General features: G+C 39.4%; 1 protein-coding gene across 1 annotated transcript in view; it reads right to left on the reverse strand.

Annotated features, from left to right (window-relative positions):
* Window positions 1-18,270, reverse strand: part of CCNYL1 (cyclin Y like 1) — a gene marked incomplete in the record, with an annotated part of 31,642 nt that extends 13,372 nt beyond the window's left edge. Inside the window, 3 exon segments of the mRNA XM_072418688.1 lie at window positions 2,769-2,803; window positions 4,237-4,311; window positions 17,864-18,270. Coding sequence (XP_072274789.1) covers window positions 2,769-2,803; window positions 4,237-4,311; window positions 17,864-18,029 — 276 coding nt within the window.
* Between the last annotated feature and the right edge of the window lie 12 nt (window positions 18,271-18,282).

Raw genomic sequence — 18,282 nt, forward strand, 5'->3', positions numbered from 1 at the left:
GGCTGTCATTGCCAGCAAAGGGTTTCAATTTCTTTACTAGTTTTCATTTTAATCATACAAATAAACAAGCCAACATAAGATGTGTCATACAATATTTGTTTTCCAACAAATCATAATTAATCAATATATTCTCTATACAACACAATCTTCAAATTTAATTATAAATGTCTATCCCAACCTTTAGTATTTCTCAGTTCTAGTCTCTATCTCTTTTTAGGATTATTATCTCGAAACACAGTATACTCCTAGTTGGGTAATTTTTGTATTATAGACTGCTTCCCCCTTCCCACCCCCCTCATGTTCTTCAGTGACAAAATTACCTGCTATAACCCTTTACCTATTATCATGCTCAAAACAAAGGTGTAGTTAATTTATTAGTAAGAGGAGAAAAAGTGTTAATACCTTTCCCTCCATTATGACATGATTATACAAACTCTACTTCTGTTTGATGAATCCATCCAAAAAAAAAAAAAACCCCTGTGACCTGTGAGTCCTTAAACCATAAGATATTTAAATTTGTGTAATTTATATAATATCTCTCAGTGATATATAGGGTGAGAGGAAATAGCCTTCCATACTTCATTTTTTAACCATTATTCATTCCCTATTGTTTCAATCATTACTCCCTTAATCTTAAGAATACAATAGGAATTCACCTTTCTTTTCCACTTCATCTTCTACTGGTAACACTGCATATTTTCCTATCATTTCCATTTTGCTTTATCTCGTTATAATATACTTTTCCTATTTCATCTTTACCAAAGGGTTTTCAACCAAGTATTAGAAATGAACATTTTATTTTCAGCTTTTTAATTTGTCCAATTACTTTTGAGCCCCTGAAATGAAGTGATTGTGATAAAAAAGGCTTTAGTTCTGCCCTTGAAGATTTTTTTTCTGATCAATAGCTCTGGCTTTGTTGGTGTAAAGACACAAAAAATTGCCCCCCAAAAAATAAAGAGAATGCTAACAAGGCATTGGATCACAGCCACAACACTAATAGTGCACATGTGTTGATCAGAAAAAGTATTTTGGACACGTATGTATCAAATAGCCTATACTATAGTGGGATGCCCCTTCCCCTAAACACCCTGCGGGGCCCTTCTGAACTGGAAACCCTCAATTTGTACCAACAACCAGTTTAAATTGTTGACTTATCTATTCACTTCGACCAAAATGGTGTGCGCTAAGGCTTGGTGGTCCGCTACTCCCGCATTGGCGAAAAAAAAAAAAGTCCTGGTTCTTAGTGAACAAGAAGATGAGGGCTATACTTGCAGATCCTGTGTCTAAATTGCAGAGCATTTGGTCCACATGGATTGAGTATTATATGCCCATGGGCTGGAATCAATCATTGCTGTCTATATGACTCTAGGTGTATGATTAGTGTACAATTCCAAGAGGTACAACCTAGCCAATTGTGCGAGCTGACTCCTCATCCTTTTTTCCTTTCCCCGCCTTTATGTTGTCGGTCTTGTGTTTTCTGGTCATCCAACGGCCTCAGGGATTTTGGTATTTGAAGACCATATCTAATGGGATTCATGGGTCCAAAGTTTTGTGACAATGCTATTGCTTGGGCAATACGATTCTGTGACAATTATTACTTATTATATAATTTTGTTTTTGTATTTCTTTATATACTATTCTTTATATACTATTTCTTTATATACTATATACTATATATTATACGGCTTAATACCTGAGCGTTGTTATTAGTTCCATTTGTCTATTTTTTTTTTGTAAAATTAAAAAAAAAAAAAAAACTTTACTGAATCTACAGCTTGTTCATTCAAAATGTATTAGGCTCAAAAGGTTTTGGAGTCCGTTTGCAGGAATTGGGGAAGCCCTGTGGACAATGCACCCATACCTGGTGGCAAAGCTACAACATGCAAAGCAGAGATGTGGAACAAAATTCACAAAGTGATTATACCCCACCTCAGAGGATGGTGTGAATACCTTTACAGTTCATTAATTTGGAGAATATAGTATGTGAATATATAAACAAAATTCAAACAATTAAAGCTTCTGGACAAAATTTTGGTTTTTTTTAGTTATTATTCTTCACAGACTGATCATTGGCTAGACACTAATATATAAGTGAAAAGAAAAATAGAACAAGTTTATTTTTTATTCTCTTGCAGGGAATGAGATGGCAAACTTTATCTTTGTGATAAAGTAAGCAGCAGTGGTCGTAGATGTACAGGAGTACATATGAACTTTTCTGCAACTACCCGATGAAATCAAGGCTTGTGAATGTATGGATTAGTTGTACCCTGAGGTGTACATTTTAGGGCCATTATAACTGAACCCATCTATTACATTATATAGACCGTGTGCCATTCATGGTTACAGATGATCATGGAGGAAGATAACTATGAGATTAGAAGTGTTTTCTAGTTTTATATAAAGTGGGGAAGGGTTTTATTGTTTTTTTTTGTCCGGAGATTAATGCTATTTACTGTTGGTCACAAAGTCCAGGTCTGAAAAAGAGGAGAAGCAGCAGAATTTTTATGGAGACACATGTTCCCATCATATGGAATATTTCCCTCACCTTGGAAGAGCTACACTCACTTTACTCCATTTCTGGTGAAACAAATAAAGGGAACTATCTCCTCTATAAATAGAGCCCTTTGTATTGCCATGCTGTGTTATATTAAAATTGGAGCTTTTATATAAGCTCACAGTATACTGCTGGGAAAAACTGAACAAGAGTAGTAAATAAGGTTGAAAAGCATCACTAATGTCACAATAAATCAAAGGTTACCATTACTTACATGATTTATATGGTTGCTCTTCCTCTTTTCTCTCACTGTAAAATAGGCAAATACAAGATTAGCAAATCTCAAAAACATCCAGCATATATATACCCAGCTAAGAAACCTTTTGTGCTGGAGGCTTGTATTACAAAAGCATACGGGGAACGCTTTTGTCTAGGGGTAGTCCTACTTTATACCTCACTCGGTTACATTTCCTCCCATTATGTGAGCAGTCTGATGCCCTCTTCTTTCCTTTGGGTCAAAGGCACTCTGATATACACATCAAAAGGACCAGAAATCCTGTAAATAAGGATGATGAAGGCCCATACCTAGGGCACTCGATCAGACCGGGGGGATAGGAATGTAGCACCAATACCTGCTTTGCATACTAACATTTTTAAAAATGTGGAAAAAGCAGCAGCACCTACTAGATTTGTTCTGCTACGGGGATCGGTGCTATACGATCGTTCGTAGATATCGTGCAGGATCGTTCGTCGTTCGTTTTCCAACGATAATAATTGGAAGTGTGTACGTAGCTTTATTTGCAGCCTTTTGGTCTGTTAAAGCCCAGTTGTCCCAAAAAGCTTTACTTGAAAAGCTTTAATATTTATTTTGCAATTCACCACTTGTTTTCAGCACTGGCTGCAAATCCAAACAGAATATGTAGAAGAATTGCACACTCCTCAGGAAGAGGACAAGGCGACTTGTTGGGCCACTGCACCTACAGAGATTATCAATCCTTCAATAATCCCTCGTCAGCAACTAAACAATTTGCAGGTAAAAGCATAGCAGAATTCAGTATTTTTAATGCTTCCTTGTATTGCTTTCATATTTTTTTTCCTTCATATACAATGCATCTTTTAAATTTCTAGGAAAAAGTGGATACACCAGGAGAGTCAATTCCCTAACACAACATCCTCTCAACTTCACCATAACCCTCTCCTTTTCTGTCACTTTCTAATTACTCTGTATTTGAGCAGCTTCTCCCCTTGCTACAAAATAGTTTATCTTGCTGGATCGTACAGGGTGTCACTTCACTGACAGCCCTGAAATCAAATCAAGATGGTGGAACCCGAAAGCAGTCTCAGGGCCTTTGTATGTCTATACAGAGTGGCTTTTACAGCTAAATATTCATTAAAATGTTCATGTTTCCTGGCAAAATTATATCCTAGGATGACAACTCCAATTCTTTACATTTATAGTACAATATGTCATATCTTGGTACAAAAAATGGAAAAAAAGGAAAATCGACTTTTATGCATCTCACACAAAAAAATAAAAATTAAGCCAATCAAATTAAGTGCAGACTCCAATTGTCTCAGCTTCAATTTTTCACATTTAGCTCATCTGAAATTACCACTTCTAAAAACTAACAACAACTAATATAGGCACCACATGTAAATACAGGTAAATAGGTATATATTACATGTTTGTTCCTTTGCTCAAATGTACTTTAAGCTTGTAAAAATAAAAATAAAACAATTACCATCGGTCTGGGACTTGCTGAGAAATATTGTGCTTGCTCTTGGATGGTCAGATGGGTTAGACTCCTGGGCAAAGTCTAAAATAAAATACAAATATAGACGTCAGTCAGAGACATTCAGCATCCCCAACATTTCTGCTCAGCAATACGTACATTTGGATCAGGGTTGGATCAGTATTTGTCCTCAAATATAGTTATACATTATTTTACATTAAGCTAGAATTACAAAACCTCTAACCCAAGTCAAACCCAAAGCATTGTAAACAGATGTTCCTGTTCCCTGCTGGTCCTGGTCTAATTTGGCTGGGGGCTGAGAGACAAGATGAGTACAATAAGAATATTAAACTAGAAAAATTAGGTTCTTTGGGTCTAGTGAAACGCAAAACAGTCTTTTATATACAGAGAATCCTAATTTCAAGAAGGCTCAAGAAGCTAAACTCCCATCCAACAGCTAAATACACACACATACCACCAAAGGGGGGGCTTTTATCTGCCAACAAATGTACATTTATGTCCAATTACTTCTGAGGCACAGTGAGACATATGACACTGACTGTAAAGGAATACAGTACTTTCCTTTTTTCCTCTTGCCAGCTGAATAGACAGCGAAAGTGCACAGACAAAAGCCATCAGCCAGTTCAGTGTATAGTAAATCACATCTCATGGACCTTAAACTGGTTGCAAGTGAAACCTTACATGGGGGGGGATTGCAGACAAGACATACCAGGCAATAGAGATTCTTTTTTTCCGCTATTTACAGTCTTGACAATGTATCCCAATCACAGCCAATCTTAGAAACCTGGTATGTGCCTGGTGCCAAGATGAATAAACTACGCCAACCACAGTCATTACCTTAGGGCAGTATGGCCAACAAAAGGCACCAAAAATACAGAATTCATATTCAGGCTGTTATGTTCATACTAGCAATGAGTTTGCAGTGCAGGTAATGCTTTCTCAGTACAAATCAGGTTCAGTACCTCCTGATGCAAGATGTGTAAATGCAGGTTCTTTAGACCAGTGGTCCCCAACCTTTTGGACTCTGGACCGGGAGGGGAGCCGCGTGTCACTCAAAAGGGAATAAACTTCCCCCAGAGTGACATCATGATGCCAGAACTCGCCCACACAAGACAAAACCTGGCCACTGCCCTGAGCCTACAGTCCGTACGGGGGACATGGTTCGCGAGTCTGGCTGGTGCACCCCCCCAGGTGGGGTCCTTCTCCCGACCCCGCTGGAGGGTGCACCGGTCAGTGTCGCAGACCACCAAAATCTTCTTGCTCACGGGTTGGGGACCCCTGCTTTAGAAGATAAAAACGGTCCCTTGATGGCTTAAGTCAACAGCTACAGCCCATTCACCAAGGTAAGTGAATTATCCTTTGAAGAGTGATCATTTAGTTAGCTAGTTAAGAAGCCTAAATTTCTCAACACTTGGCCATACTTGCTGGACGAAACCTTGCCCCACTCCCTCCATCAGAATGAGGATACCAAAGGGTGGAACAGGAGTGTTATAGCAGAAAGGGGGGATGATGTGTGGCCAGGGGGGAGCAGACAGGAGTAGGGAGAGGAATGAAACTCAATAAATGATTTTTAAGTAGTTTATGGTTATTTTAATAAAGTGTAACGTGTGTCTTTGAGGCTACTTGAGGCACAGCATATTTTGCGGGTACTATAGCATGTATGTACATTGTGGATAGTTGAGGTTCTAGTTAGCCATGCCTCCTTTAACCTTCCTCTCACCTCCATACTCACCAGGGAAGATCTGTAAAGGTGGACAAATGCTGAAAATGTTGCAACCTACTGAATTATTATGTTTTAAAGTCTTTAAGAAGTGAAATAAATCCAATCCTGGGCAAGTTAAATTTCTGATAATAAAGTAATGTACGCTGAGTGAGAAAGTTGGAGTAAGACATAACTGCACTAAGCATTGCAATTTATTGTACGGGTTTCCTTTCCATTGTTTTTCACTTCTCTAAGACAATTACCACTAAATCCTGTTTTTTGAAATATAGTCATTTCCTAAGTTTTAATTAGGAAGGAAAGAAGAGGGAAAGAAGAAAAAAATGCATTTTCCTGTACTTTTTAACAAAGCAATGTTTATGGTATTTTCACAAACTCCAAAATATCAGTGACAAAGTCTATGGAATTTAATTTTGTTTCAGGTCCCTTTTCTCCTAAAGGAATTTCCCCTTCATTCGTCTTGACTTTCTTTGGTAAAATGATATCTGTAGCAGCCAGAAAAGAGTAGCAGCTGTAATGCTAGGCTGCTGTACAGGGAAACTCATCAAACCGGCGGCTGCGGTCCTATCTCTGCCTCTCTCCTCTTGGCAATTCATAAACATACAGCTTCCTATTAGAAAAAAAATGTTGGTCTTTTTCCAAACCTTTGTCTTTGCAACAATGTTCAACAGGACAAATAAAAGGGGAGCATTTGAAAAGTGGGCCTAGGAGCAGCCCTTTCAAAAGTCATGGTGGCAAGAGAGATTGTGGCACATGGTATGTTCAAGGTTATCAGTTACATGTTTGACAAAAAATTACTTTCAAGTATTTGAAAATCAGCTAGTTACGTCACAATGTCACTCGTCCTTCAAGTGAAAGTCGCTAGTGAAAAAACCTTTATCCGCTAAGGACATGTATATTGAGATCATAACAACAATAGGGGGATATACAGATTTAGAGGAATTTGTTTTTATTCAAAGATCAACAACAATCAACATGAAGATAGAAAAGAATCATTTACTGAAAAAACAACTATAACCAACGTATACAGAGAAGGAGATCTGAACACACATGTTAGTAGATGGGCTATAGCAGTAAGACTACAATAGGTACCACCGCTGTCAGCTAAAAACAAGCACCTGAGGCTACAATTTGCAAAGGCTAACCAAAAACATTCAGTTCCAGTAGCCCCAAGGGATATTTAGAAAAGATTGTAAACAGGCAGAGAGGACATTGCCTGCCCTTTCTGCAATAAAAACCCTGCTTGCTGACAATTTATTGCAGAACTTTAGCTCTGCTTTAGACCAGTAGAGAACCTTTGGAACATGGTGGAATGGGAGACTGATATCATGGATGTGCTTGCTTTTGACTTGATGGTGTCATTCAGTTGCAGCAGATTTGTTGGCTAACAAATCTGCTGCAACTGAATGACACCATCAAGTCAAAATGGAGGAAAATCCTGAGGAATGTTTCACTTCTTTAGATTTATGCCAGGAAGAATTGCAGTAGTTCTGAAGACAGGAGAATGGCTAATAGAGCAGCTGGTGAGCTTGTAGTTACAGAAGGTAATTTCCACTCCACACTTTTCATTGAATTAATAAAAGATGGTTACTGGTATTTATACATTCTGATATCTATGCACAGTCATTATCAGTATTTGTGCATATTATAAGTTACAAATCAGTATACGAATATTTGAAAATGTATCAGCATCCAAGGGGCATTTTAATTTTTTAGCAACTAAAAAGATTTATTTGTTTTACCTACATCCAAGGAAAACACAAGCCACATACGCCTAATAATTATAGCATGTCAATTACAACCTAGCTCTGGAAAAGATATTTTTCTTCCTAAACAGTGACTGTTGCAGCTTGTACTGTACTAGTATTGAAGAGAAAACAATTTACTAATTTATGAAACACTCTAAGGGCATATCGAACTGTATAAATCAGAACACCCAGAATTGCTACTCTTTTGAACGGAGGTGAAGGTTAACGAAAAGTTTTCTGACCTCACCCTCAAGCCATATAATAAAATGAATAGAGGAAGTAAGCCCTGTTTGTTACACATTCTTCTTTCTTAGGACTACCTTCCTGTTTAGCGCTGTTCCTGGGAAAATGTAACAAAGGGCGTGTGCCTTCAAATTCAGGATGGACAAAAGTTTACTTCAATGCAGCATTAAATAGGCTTGGCTATTTCCTTAGACATCTGAATACTAGTAAGATGCATCTGAAGGACAAACCAATGTGGTAATTGGCAATGCAGCAATGTAGAGAGCAGCACAAGTCACAAGGGTCTGATCAGATTACCTCTATTATAACCTTGTGCTCTAGTCAGAATGTGATCCCCATGCTTTATTCCTGCTCTCACCTACAGTATGCTGGACATGTTTCTGAAGCATATGAAAAGTATAGGCCAAAACCCAAACAATTGACAGCAAAATAATACAAAAAGAAAAAAGTTAATTCAAGCTAGCAGGGTAAATTCACATTAGCAGCAACCCCATAGTGAATGAATAGCAGCAGTGATCAGTAACCATACTGCTCACTGTCACCAACTGTAAATGTGCAATGAGTGTTTGAGCATTTTATGGTGATTTCTCTCTGAGTCCCGATTCACAAACAATGGAACTATTTTGTTTACTTTTCAACAACACACTGCTAAAGGTGCGTACACACTTCCAATTTTTATCGTTCCAATCGAACGACGAACGATCGATTGGGCAAAACATCGTTCGTAAAAAAGTAACCAACGACGCCGACGAACGAGGAAAGTCGCTGGAAACGAACGACCGGACCGACAGACCGGATTGGACGACGATCGTTGAACATCGTTCGTGTGTACGGTCGTTCGTTGATCGTCCATGTTCAGAGCATGCGTGATGAACGAACGTCCGTTCACTTTCCTGTCGTGCACATAGTTCCTCTATCGCTCAAACGATCGTATCTATTGTGTGTACAATATCTACGAACGATCGTGTCGTTAACTCTATGTGCAGGATCGGTGCTATACGATCGTTCGTATATATCGTGCATGAACGTTCGTCGTTCGTTTTCCAACGATAATAATTGGAAGTGTGTACGTAGCTTTAGGCTGCATGCTAAATACCACCCCACCATGGCCCCAATGTGAATGAAGTGTATACCAAAAAAGTGATTTATCCCAAGCAACAATCATCTGCCATATGTTGTCAGTATTACATTTAGATATGCATTGTGCAGCAGGTGCAGACGGTTTTATTTGTGCTTTGTCCCCAGGTTCAGATGTTACAGGCTGGCTTAACCTTGATTGACAACTGAAAAAGACCCTTGACTGCATTAAGCATTTTAGTGATAACAAAGAAGTGTCTATGGTAAAACCTCTCCAAATTAAGACAGGTAAGCACGAAGGGATTGTAGATCACCTAACTACACACAAGTAGGGATTACAGGGAACTGATGCCCTAAAGCTAAGCCTAGATAAAAAAGGAAGCCATGGAAGGCTGTCTGTGCTTATATTACTAATCCATCTTTGGGTTATCTTCTCACAATACCCCTAGAGTCTGAACATAATATAGATTTTCACTGGCTAAAATAATGGTTTGAGATAGTCAAAAATCCAGCATGCGTACAGGTGTCCCCAGAGATGTTGAGGTAGTTTGTGATGCGTAATGTTTGATTACTAACAACCCCCATGTTAATTTTTTGTATATGCCTAATCTCCTCTTCTCCATAGAACAAAACAGATACTTGAGCATACAGCCGACCAGCCCATCTGTATAGCCATCATTTCTAAATTGTCACCCAAAACAAACTATTGCTTTGAGGAATAGTAACTGCAAGTGTGCACTATACAGAGAGGATGAGACTGAGTATAGCACGCATATCTTATAACGTATTCAGTCATTCTCTCCTCAACTACAAGAGAATGAATCTCAACAGTACGAGTACATTCTTTCATAAGCCAGAATGCAGATGACACAGGGTTGCGGTAGTTTATTGTGGTGTCATTACAAAGGATATACAATGCAGCCTACCAGGTACATAACCATTGCTAAACATGTGTAAATTATGATGCTTTTCCAAAACCTGTCCCACCAACAGTAAATGTTTTGTAGAAAACCACACAGGTAGTTAATCCATATTGGTGTGACACCAATTACCCTGTGAGGGCATATGAATGATAAACTTCAAAACATGCACCGTCCATGGGACTTGATGACAAGTTTGGGAAACAAAACGTTAAAGGATAGTAGCAACTGTGAAGGGGGATGCATAGTTTTGTAGAACATCAGCTTCTGCTGCAATACTCCTCTCCTTATTGATGTCCTTCACAGATTCACCTATACAATCCTGCGCTGGTCCTGGTCTACCTAAATAATGTCCAGAATTACCCTGTCCCCTGTCAGTAAGCACACAGAATTCATCTGGAAGATGCATATTCATCTCTAAACTAGGACTCCAGAAGGTCTTAATAAATGCACAGTCTGACAGATTGAACAGAAAGGTTAACGCTTTCCTAATCCATGAGTAATACAAACTATCTTTGAACGATCGTGTCGTTATCTGTATGTACAGGATCGGTGCTATACGATCGTTCGCAGATATCGTGCAGGATCGTTCGTCGTTCGTTTACAAACGATAATAATTGGAAGTGTGTACGTAGCTTAAGTCTCTACAATGTAGGCAGATCAGGGTCAGCAGTGTGCTGTACATTGCTTTCTAAAAGATGGAAGCCAAGGTAATGAATACATTTTATTATGGAACTAAAAGACTGAAAAAAATAAATTCAAACGAATGAAAGGGATGGGGCTGGGCTCCAGCTAGCTACACCTTCTAATGTACACTATGAGAAGCTGTATGTGTATTGAAATCAAAATAAAGATTGCAGAGTGGCTATGTTGTGTTAAATTAATTGCATGGAAGTGCTGATCATCTCTACAATGTGGCCTAGCTCGTGCAATGACTGATTGGTGCACCAGACTGCTAGGTTTCCAGTCAGTGTATGGTGGGCAATCTAGTTTGTTTGCAAAGGGAAGGCTGAAGATAAGGAGTTCAGCATTAGTTGGTATTTTAATTCCCCAGAGCCAAGAATGTAATACACAATTACACGGTGAGTAGACATTAAATCACTTTTGAGAGGGCATCCAATTGACATTGATCATTTACCATATGCCAGATGTACCATGAAGAAAAACAAAATACTATACCTTGATGCAGCTACATTTCACTGAAGTATGTGACTGAATTTACATACTACTTTTTATAGTTCTGCAGCTAAAGAAGAATAAGGCTAGGTACACACTTGCAATAATTATCGTTTGAAAACGAATGATCAGCAATTATTCCCGGTTATTTTGAACGATCGTATTGTGCACAATTCTGTACATGCTGTAACAATACGATTGTTCAAATATAATCCACCAATAACGCACACACAGGATACAATCATTACGATGCAGGAAGTGACATGTACAGGAGAAAGTGTATCACTTAACGATCTTACACACAATAGTTTACGAACAATCGTCGCCCATTAAGAGCTGCCAGGATGGTCGTTCGTTTCCAGCGAGATTCCTCATTCGTCGGCGTCATTGTTAACAACTATCGAAATATCTTTTGTGGATCGTTTGTTTCCAACAACCATTTTTGCACATGTGTACGCAACCTAAAGGTTGCAATGATTGTGAGGTCAATTCTATGTTTACTATGTTAAAAGCTTACATTCTTATCAAAAGATAATGTGCACTGTACCTTTAAAAATCCAGTGCCTATCATATGAGCAAAAAGGGAACAAAAAAACATTAAGCATGATCACGAGTCACACAAAGTAATTATCACGCCTGCCAGCACCCTTTAGAACTAGCAAAGAGAACTGAATAAAAGCGGGACAGAAAAGCCACACTTTGTCCCCAGAATTATATGACTGAAGCATATTTTTTAGGAGTTTTCTAGTTAGTTTTACTTCACGTATTACAGTAAATTCAAATGTATATTACAGAGAAGAAAAAAAAAAACAAAATACATGAAATTCAAACTTAAGATGTAGGGGGTATACTGAAACAATTACCATAGCAATTGGTTAATAAAAATGCAGTTATAGGAGAATGAGCAACTTTGTGAATAAGGTCAAGGACTATTTATAAGTTGCTAGGAGTTGAACAAACCAACACATTTTACGTGGCATAACTCAATACAACAGTACTGCCAAGCAGATGGTTTGAGCAGAGCAAGGTAGACAATCTGTTCTCTCACTTTGTGAAGCGGTCATACATTCCATGTTATCAGGGAGCTTTAAACTAACATTCTACACTTCCAGCCATTTGTCAAAATGGTTGCTTTCTGTAAAAATACACTGAATAAATTATGCAAAGCATCTGTGCAGGTTTTACATCTCTATTTAAAATTACACAATTGTATTAAGTCTGTTCTATAGAGTGTAAAATCTTAAGTATTAATATTACTACAAATTGGACATTTATGTCAGCTTTATGTCTACTATCGTAACATATTGTGCACTAAAGAGAAAAAACCTAATGATGGAGTCTGATAGTGATATGGATAGCATCACACTGGCTTAAGGAAGATTATTATGAGGGTGGTCAAAATATGTGGCCAATGTGTATCAGTTGGTGCAGATTTTTGTATTTAAGAAGTCCCCACCAAAAGTGTGAGGCCAATTAGCTCAATGGCCACCTTCCTTATCATTACAAAGTATGCCTGATCTACATATAAGATCAGCAGAATATTGTGGCAATCCTCCCTTCATATGATATATACCGTATTTTTCGCCGTATAAGACGCTCCGGAATATAAGACGCACCCAATTTTAAAGGAGGAAAATCTAGAAAAAAAGATTCTGAAAGATTATTCCCCTTCTGATCACTCATGTGCCATTCATACCGGTATTCCCCTTCTGATCACTCATGTGCCATTCAAATTCCCTTTCTGATCACTCTGTCATTCAAACTCCCCTTCTGATCACTCTGTGCTTTTTTCTATTGTACGGCAGTTAGGACAGGGAACAGCAGGTGGCGCTGTGCCGGCTTCTTTCGCTTTGCTTTACAGACAGGAGAAAACACGATGCTGGCAGAGGAGAGAAGAGAGACACGCTGCAGCCAGACACACGCAGGATCGGGTATCGGGTGAGTATAATATTTGAATTATTTTTTTTAACACATTTGTCGTATAGGACGCACTAACTTTTCCCCCCCAGTTTTGGGGAAGAAAAAGTGCGTCTTATATGGCAAAAAATACGGTACTTTTCTATTAAAGGGTTAATAATGCCTGGTAATTTTTACAGCAAAGCCCAAATCTGCCCGATCTGCTACTCACAACATAAGTTGAACCTCTCCTGTCCTATTAGTATCTGGACAGAGCTGTAACTCAGGCCGATGTCACAAGAAATGTTGTACAGAACCACTTTAATATTTTTCCTGGAAGGGGAAACAAAATAAATATCAATGAAAGTGAAATGAAGGTCTCAATTGCTGAAAATCCTAACAATTTGTATTTCTACCTGGTAGACATTTTTTATCATCAGTTTCCATGTCCTCAACACACACTTGTGCCCCAGAACATCTCTCCTGCACATAGGGGATGGGATTTATTGAAGCTCTCCAAGACTGAAGAGGATACACTTTCATCAGTGAAGCTGGGTGATATAGCAAACCTGGAATAGATCTGGTCTAGCATTCCAAAAATTTGCTAGCAAAAAAATTTGAAGAAATCTATTCCAGGTTTGCTGGATCACCCAGCTCCACTAATGAAAGTGTAACCTCTCCAACCTCTCCAAGGCTGTAATACATCAGGCCTATTGAGAGCAATCATACCTTCTGGCATCACCCATCTACTCACAAACCTTTTTCTACTTTACTACGAAATTGAGCTCTTTGCTTGCACTCCTTAGCAATACAAAACTTTTTTTTAAACATTGCTTGAAATATGTTCAACCTTGCTCATTCAAGAAAAGGCAAATGTTTGCTAGTCTGCTTTAAATGTTTATTCAATGTGCGCAGGAAAGTTGTTCCACTAACATACCCGGTCTACAGGCTTTCAACATGATCACCACTATCACTTAGTAAGCATTCACCATCAGATAATGGCTAATGATGCATTTTGGTTGGTATCAATACAAAATATAGGTAGTATATGGAGAGAACTACAGGCAAGGTGCCTGCAGCCTTTGTTACCATGTGACTTATTCTGAAATCAGAAAAAAAAAAAAAAAAGATTAAATATATTATCCGGTATTTATTTAGTGCCAAAATATGATGCAGCACTCTACAAAGTCCATAATCATGGTATCATATATATACGGTATATATATATACACACAATGTGTACGCAACTAAAAACACCTTCTTGAAAATGAAATGCATTTATTGTCACAACAATATTGGTAGCTACTGAGTTTCTATGATTTGATTTACTAGCGATATAGTCAGTTATTTCAATTAGGGCTACTTTTGTGGAGTAATAAAACTTGATAAACTTTAAACCTGTGACAACACAATTTGAAGGGAGGGTGTAGATTAGGTAGTATTAAACTGATTTATCACAGGATGAAACCTGGTATAACATTCTCAGCTCAGAGTGTTAGTACAACTTTCCCTAAAATAAATTTAATATATTCAATTATTTCTACTTGGGGGACGGTCAGGGGAAAAAAAATCCAATGCTTCTGTGGAATGGATATAGAATAACTCCTCCATTATTGCTATCATCAGGTGAAACCTCAGAGCAATGAAGGGAACCAGGAAATCCACAATCTCTAAAGTCTTCAGCAGCCAAGTTATTTTCAAACTAGCATTGCAGCAGAGGAGAAAATTTGTGACAAGCTTTACTGGAAAAACTTTAGGTCCCTTTAAAGCGTACATAAACTCAGAAATTTCACTTTACATAAAAGAGTAGACAACCTTTTTATTTAAAGAACAAATTCTGTTTGTTTAGGTTTTTTTTTTAAGTGCAAAACCCTCCTAATTGGGGATTGAGAATGAACGGCAGCGCAAAGCCTCCCGGGATACGTACCTCAGGCATCCTGAGAGGCTCTTGGGTGCTCCTTCTGCACATGCCCGTTTTTTTTCTAACCTACGTCACCTGATCTTGTGCCTGGGTCGAGTGAGGTAGGAAAAAGAGGCGAAGATGGTGCCACAGCCTGCCTAATATTTTTGCTGACCATCTTTTCATGACCACAGTGTACACATATTCGGATGGCTGCTTCTAGGATGAATCCCAAAGCTCAGATCCCCTCAAACTGGTTTGTTGAGCATTACAGTGGTTGCCTGTACCCAAGTGACCTCTACATTCACACAATCTCAAACCAACAGCACCTTGGGGGGATTCGGTGGAATGGGCGAATTGCATCATGTATGTGTGGCCAACAAATCTGTAATTGCCTGATGCTATCATCTTAATATGAACCAAATCAAAACCAAACTCCCTCAGAAATGTTTTAGCTCTATGCTAAATTTATGTCACCAAGAATTACTTCCGCCATCAACAGAGGGGGAAAAAAGGAATTATGAAGTTGGTGCCTGTAGTTATGTCATTTCGGGCGATTTAATTATTGTATAGTTAAGATATCCAGAATTTCTTCCAGTTTAATGGGTACCATATTGTTTAAACTGGGGTCAATCATAAAACACATAAACCATCTGAATAAGACCAAAGGTCTAAGAACAAACTAAATAAATCATTTTATCCTACATACAATACAATAATAAAATGAAGATAGAAGAATAGTACACAATTGTCCAATTGACCAATGCAAGTCTGTTCAATCTGTTCCCAAACGTAATATTTTTTTAAACCGCTTATAAACAAAGTACAACATTTGGGTACATGTGTCCTTTTATTATTAAGAGACAGTAGGTAAACATTCAAAACTAACCGAGGCTACGTACACGCGTGCAATACATGTTGTTGCAAAATGAACGATTGACGACCGATCAACAATTATTTTGAACGATCATATTGTGCACAATTCTGTACATGCTGTAATGATACGATCATTTAAATATAATCCACCAATATTGTACACACACTAGGTACGATTATTTGAACAATGCAGGAAGTGACATGTACAGGAGAAAGTGTACTGCAGAAGCATCAACGATCACTGAACGACCGTACACACAATAGATAGGGAACGATAGGCGCCCTCAGATCCGCCAGGACGATTGTTCGTTTCCAGCGACTTTCCTCGTTCATTGGCCAGTCGTTGTACACTTTTTTTGTTCAAGATTATCAGCTGATCGTCATCAATCATTCATTTCCAACGACAATTATTGCACGTGTGTACGTACCCCAAGTACCCAACGGAGAGATTTCTTTTCTAAGTTACAGTGACAAATATCACACAAATAACATCAGAGAGAATTTCTTGGCTTTAGGTAGAGTTTAATGCACTCATCACTTTCATTCAGTGAGAAGGTATTTGGCAGAACATATAAATTAAATGCTAAATGTACAAGTAACTCTAACGCTAAATGAATGACATCTAGTTCACTAAAGCACTTTGTTTTGTAAACATTTTTTTTTCTAAATACATTTTTTATGTTGTGGGTCCCTTCCAGTCCCATTCAGACATTATCTCCTAGATTGTAAGGGGCAGGGTCCTCCCCTCTTCTTGTGTCACTGTTTGCATCTGTCTGTCAAATGTTGTATTTTCCTGACTTTTATTCTTGGTAAAAATGTTTAGCAGGAGGGGGTGAATCTACCCAGACAGACTGCGATAAAACATGCCAACTTCTCAAACTACACGCTATGAGAATTTGGTGATTGTGCAGGAAATAAAATGATAAAAGCCTCCTAAGACATATCAGTTGGCATTTATTATTTATAAACTTGTCTACAGAGCATAATAGTTGGGAATGTCCACGCAGCTCCGGGCATGCTAAGGATAGCAGTGACTGATTCCCTAGTGTAAATATATAAGTGAGGAATGGGGAAGTCTCGGGTCACATGACCACAATGCCAGGGACATTTACCCCCCATCATACAACTGCCCCCATCACAGTACAATATATATGAGCAAAGGATGGCAATAGGTCAGAACACACCTCAATGGTTTCTGGCCATCAAACAGCAATGCCAATGTGCCTCTGGCAGCTATGTGCAGAAATATAAGCCCTATAATATATCCCCACACACAGCATGGGGCATCACACAGAACAAATAGTACACAGACAGCCATCAAAGTGTCTTTGGCCCCAGATGACAGGCGGAGCCGGGTACAGATGTGTGGGCAGGAAATACCCCATCACACACAGGCTGAACATTACAATAGGAAGGATGGGACCGCCATACAAACACAATCTATTTATCCTGGCCATACACATTGCAATGTGACCGATCTTAGTAGAAGCAATCACAAAATATTTGTCATCATCAATTAACACATCAAAGTAAGAAATGCAGAATCTATTGGTGCGCTACACATAACCAAAATATGAATAGACAAGGTAACAATAAATGTAAGCTATGGATAACACATGGGACTTTCACTGATCTGCTTTATGTTTCCCAACACAAATATTTGTTTTAGTGATCAGAGGCAATGGATGGAATTCCTGTGTGCGGGGTCACCAGCTCTCCATGCTGATCGGGGGACACCGTGATCAGCATGTGACAGGAAATTCATTGGGGTCTCTGTGTCCTGCTCACACCCATCACTGCTATATGGGAAGACGGTGCACCCCCCACAGACACACAGGAATCAGGGGAGGAAGTGTGGGGTGCAGGGTTATGGGAGAGGGGTGCAGGGCTATGGGGTAGTGGTAGGGTTATGGGGGGTGCATGCCTATGGGGTAGTTATGAGGTAGTGGCAGGGTTATGGGGGTGGGGTATGAGGTAGTGTCAGGGATATAGGGAGAATGCAGGGTTATAGGGGGGTATTGGGGGAGGGTATGGGGTAGTGTCAGGGAAAGGGTCTCACCATCCGGGAACTCGCGGTCGCTGATGTGCTGCAGATGAGGCCCGGGCTCAGCCTCCCCGAGCTCCACTTCCACCTGGTACGGGTCGGCCCGCTCTACCGCTCCACGAGCACGGCCAGGCTTTGGGCTGGCGTCCGGTGACACACAACAGGTGACCGTATTCCCCATGGTAGCTGATCCAAGAACCCGGGCTACTCCGGCCCCACTCCCCTCCTTTCCAGCGGAGGCCCCTGTGCTGCAGGACCGGTCACAGCGGTGTCATGGGGAGGCCGGCACCAGGGACAGCAGAGACAAGGTGTCTGAGGCGCTAGGACGGCCGGGCTGGACGCTGCATCCTCCTCACCTCACCAGCCGGTCCCACGGGAGTTGAGGGCGGGAGTGAATCCGTGACGCAAAGCACACGCCTCTGCGACGTCACCCT

This window comes from Pyxicephalus adspersus, chromosome 7 (genome assembly GCF_032062135.1).
Source record: "Pyxicephalus adspersus chromosome 7, UCB_Pads_2.0, whole genome shotgun sequence".
In the NCBI taxonomy this organism is placed as follows: Eukaryota; Metazoa; Chordata; class Amphibia; order Anura; family Pyxicephalidae; genus Pyxicephalus; species Pyxicephalus adspersus.